General features: G+C 47.5%; 1 protein-coding gene across 1 annotated transcript; it reads right to left on the bottom strand.

Moving 5' to 3' along the window:
• Positions 1–677: 677 nt before the first annotated feature.
• On the bottom strand, positions 678–2,240 carry ptf1a (pancreas associated transcription factor 1a). Its single transcript, XM_037681453.1, has 2 exons — positions 1,627–2,240; positions 678–1,086 (listed from the first exon to the last, which is right to left on the bottom strand). Exons 1-2 carry the CDS (start codon positions 2,189–2,191, stop codon positions 884–886), a joined length of 768 nt encoding a protein of 255 aa, XP_037537381.1. The 5' UTR covers positions 2,192–2,240; the 3' UTR covers positions 678–883.
• Positions 2,241–2,443: the final 203 nt, after the last annotated feature.

A 2,443-nucleotide genomic window follows, 5' to 3' on the forward strand; every position in this document is an offset into this window, starting at 1 on the left:
GAAAGACAAAGAGGAGATGTATGGATGCAGTTAGAGAGGACATGGAGGTAGTTTATTATTGATTGATTGATTGATTGATTGACTGATTCCTTTATTTAACCAGGTAAACACCACTGAGCTCACAGGGAGGTCTGGGCCTGAAGGCAGACTAACACGCATGTTTTTGGTCTGTGGGAAGACACAAGAGTACCCGGAGAAAACCCATGCAAGCGAGAAGAACATGCAAACTCCACACAGAAACACCCCAGGTCTAACCGGGGATTGAACCCAGGACCTTCTTGCTGTGAGGCAGCAGTGCTAACCACTGAGCCATCGTGCTGTTTGGAGTGGAGAGAGGACAGAGTGAGATGGAGGAGGATGACTCGCTGTGGAGACCCCTGAAGAGGGAAAAGCTGTAAGAAGAAGATATATATTAATATTTAAATATTAAATATATTAATATATAAGTATAAAATATATTAATGAGTGGGAATTTATCAGCCGATTTCTTTTTTTTATATATAAAAACCGTCAATAAACAAACAAACGAGTAAATAAACTTTTTTTAAATAAAGTTGAAAGTATAAAATGTTTAAATTTCCTGAACTCTGCAGGAAAAGTGTTTGGGATCAAAGCTTGGTCTCTGAGCGCGTGCACACAGACATGACAGAAACTTCACGTGCTCATCACGAGTTGCGTTTTATTTGCAGATCAAATTTAAACATCTCCGTTAAATTAAAATATACATCTATATATTATCACATGTGGGAATAAATAAATGATTGCCTGAATTACAAAATAAAATTATCAACATGATAAAACTACAAACACACTGAGAGCAGCAGCGTGACGTCACAGTTCCCAGCCAGAACCCGGGCCGGCCCGGTTCGGGTTCTTCTCCTCCTCAGGCCACCAGGCTGAAAGGAGGCTCGTTTTCTATGTCCGTCAGGCCCGCCGGCACGTGCAGTTTCCGCGGATCCTCCGGGGTCCAGACTTTGGCGGTCCGGATGATGTTGTGATCCCGGAGCTGCTTCTCGTCGGACCAGGACAGGGAGTGACCCGCCAGGGGGGGCAGGCCGTAGTCCGGGTCACTGGGAGACGGGGATCCTGAGGAGAGACACAGTCCAGCATTAGTTTGTTTGTTTGTTTGTTGTTGTTGTTGTTGTTGGATGTTTCAGATTACATTTTTATTTGTTTGTAAACGGGTTCGTGTTTTCATTTGTTTATGAAGCACATATTTGTTTATTTGTTTATATTTTACAACTGGGAGTGTTTGTTGATTGATTTAAAAAATGTTTGATATCTGTTTTGCTTGATTTAGTTGTTGTTTTTTTAAACTGTTTCTTAAATTTGTTTATTGTTTATTACTGTTTCAGATTCAGGGTGTGTTTGTTTATTTGCTCGTAAATAGTTTTAGAACGGATACGGATGTTTGTTGTCTGTTTATTGTTTGCGAATTGTTTCAGATTATTCTGTCACTTGTTTGTTTTCTTGTTTTCTTAATGATTTTAGAACTTCCTCCAATGAGCGTGTTTGTTTATCGTGCGCGGTGCCAGAGATTCAGGTTTTGTTTTCTTATTATAATTATGGATCCGTTCAGAACCGGTTCCGGTTCACACTTCAGAGTGAACACCATGCAGCTCTTACTTTTTCCTCTGTGGCAGATGATGACTTTCTTGGGCTGCGCGTGCGTGTCGCTGCCAGCGGTTGTGATGGGCAGGTCGGACTGCACAAGCTCGGAGAGGAAGTTGATGTATCCGATGGCGAGGCGCAGCGTGTCCACCTTGGACAGCCTCTTCTCGTAGGGCAGGGTCGGGATGTGCGCGCGCAGACCCTCGAACGCCTCGTTGATGGACTGCATCCTGCGGCGCTCCCGCACGTTGGCGGCCTGCCGCAGCTGCTGCAGCTCCACCTCGGACCGGAGCCGCCTGCGCTTCAGAACCGGGTCGGAGCGGCCCAGCCGAGGAGACAGATCGGGGGTGCAGCCGTACGAAGAGGAGGAGGAGGAGAAGGACAGGTCCAGGTCTCCCTCCGTCCTGCTGTAATACTCCTGCAGGTGCGAGGTCAGGAAGTCCACGTCCTCGTCCAAGAAGTCCCTTGAGTCCAAGTGTCCGTCTCTGGAGGACTGGTCCGTGAAGAACTCGTCCTCATCAAAGTACGGAGGGGAAGACAGAGAGTGGAGCGCAGAGAACGGGTCCAGGACCGAGTCCATGTTGGTCCGAGTGCTCCTCAGATCTCCCTGCAAGAAACAATCAGCAATCAGCTGCTCAGAAGCGCCACGCGAGTTCACTTTATAGCGACATCCATGGTCGCGTGCCGCTCACTGACAGGGCCAGCCAATCAGAGCTCGGTCCGCTAGGCGCACAATAGAAACCACGCCCCCTCAAAGAAGCCGCTCCAGCTCACCTTCCGCGGTGGACCAGCAGGACGTGAAGTCCGTCTTCCGTCCTCTGTCTCCTGCACA

This window comes from Nematolebias whitei, chromosome 9, assembly GCF_014905685.2.
Source record: "Nematolebias whitei isolate Nwh7 chromosome 9, NemWhi1, whole genome shotgun sequence".
In the NCBI taxonomy this organism is placed as follows: Eukaryota; Metazoa; Chordata; class Actinopteri; order Cyprinodontiformes; family Rivulidae; genus Nematolebias; species Nematolebias whitei.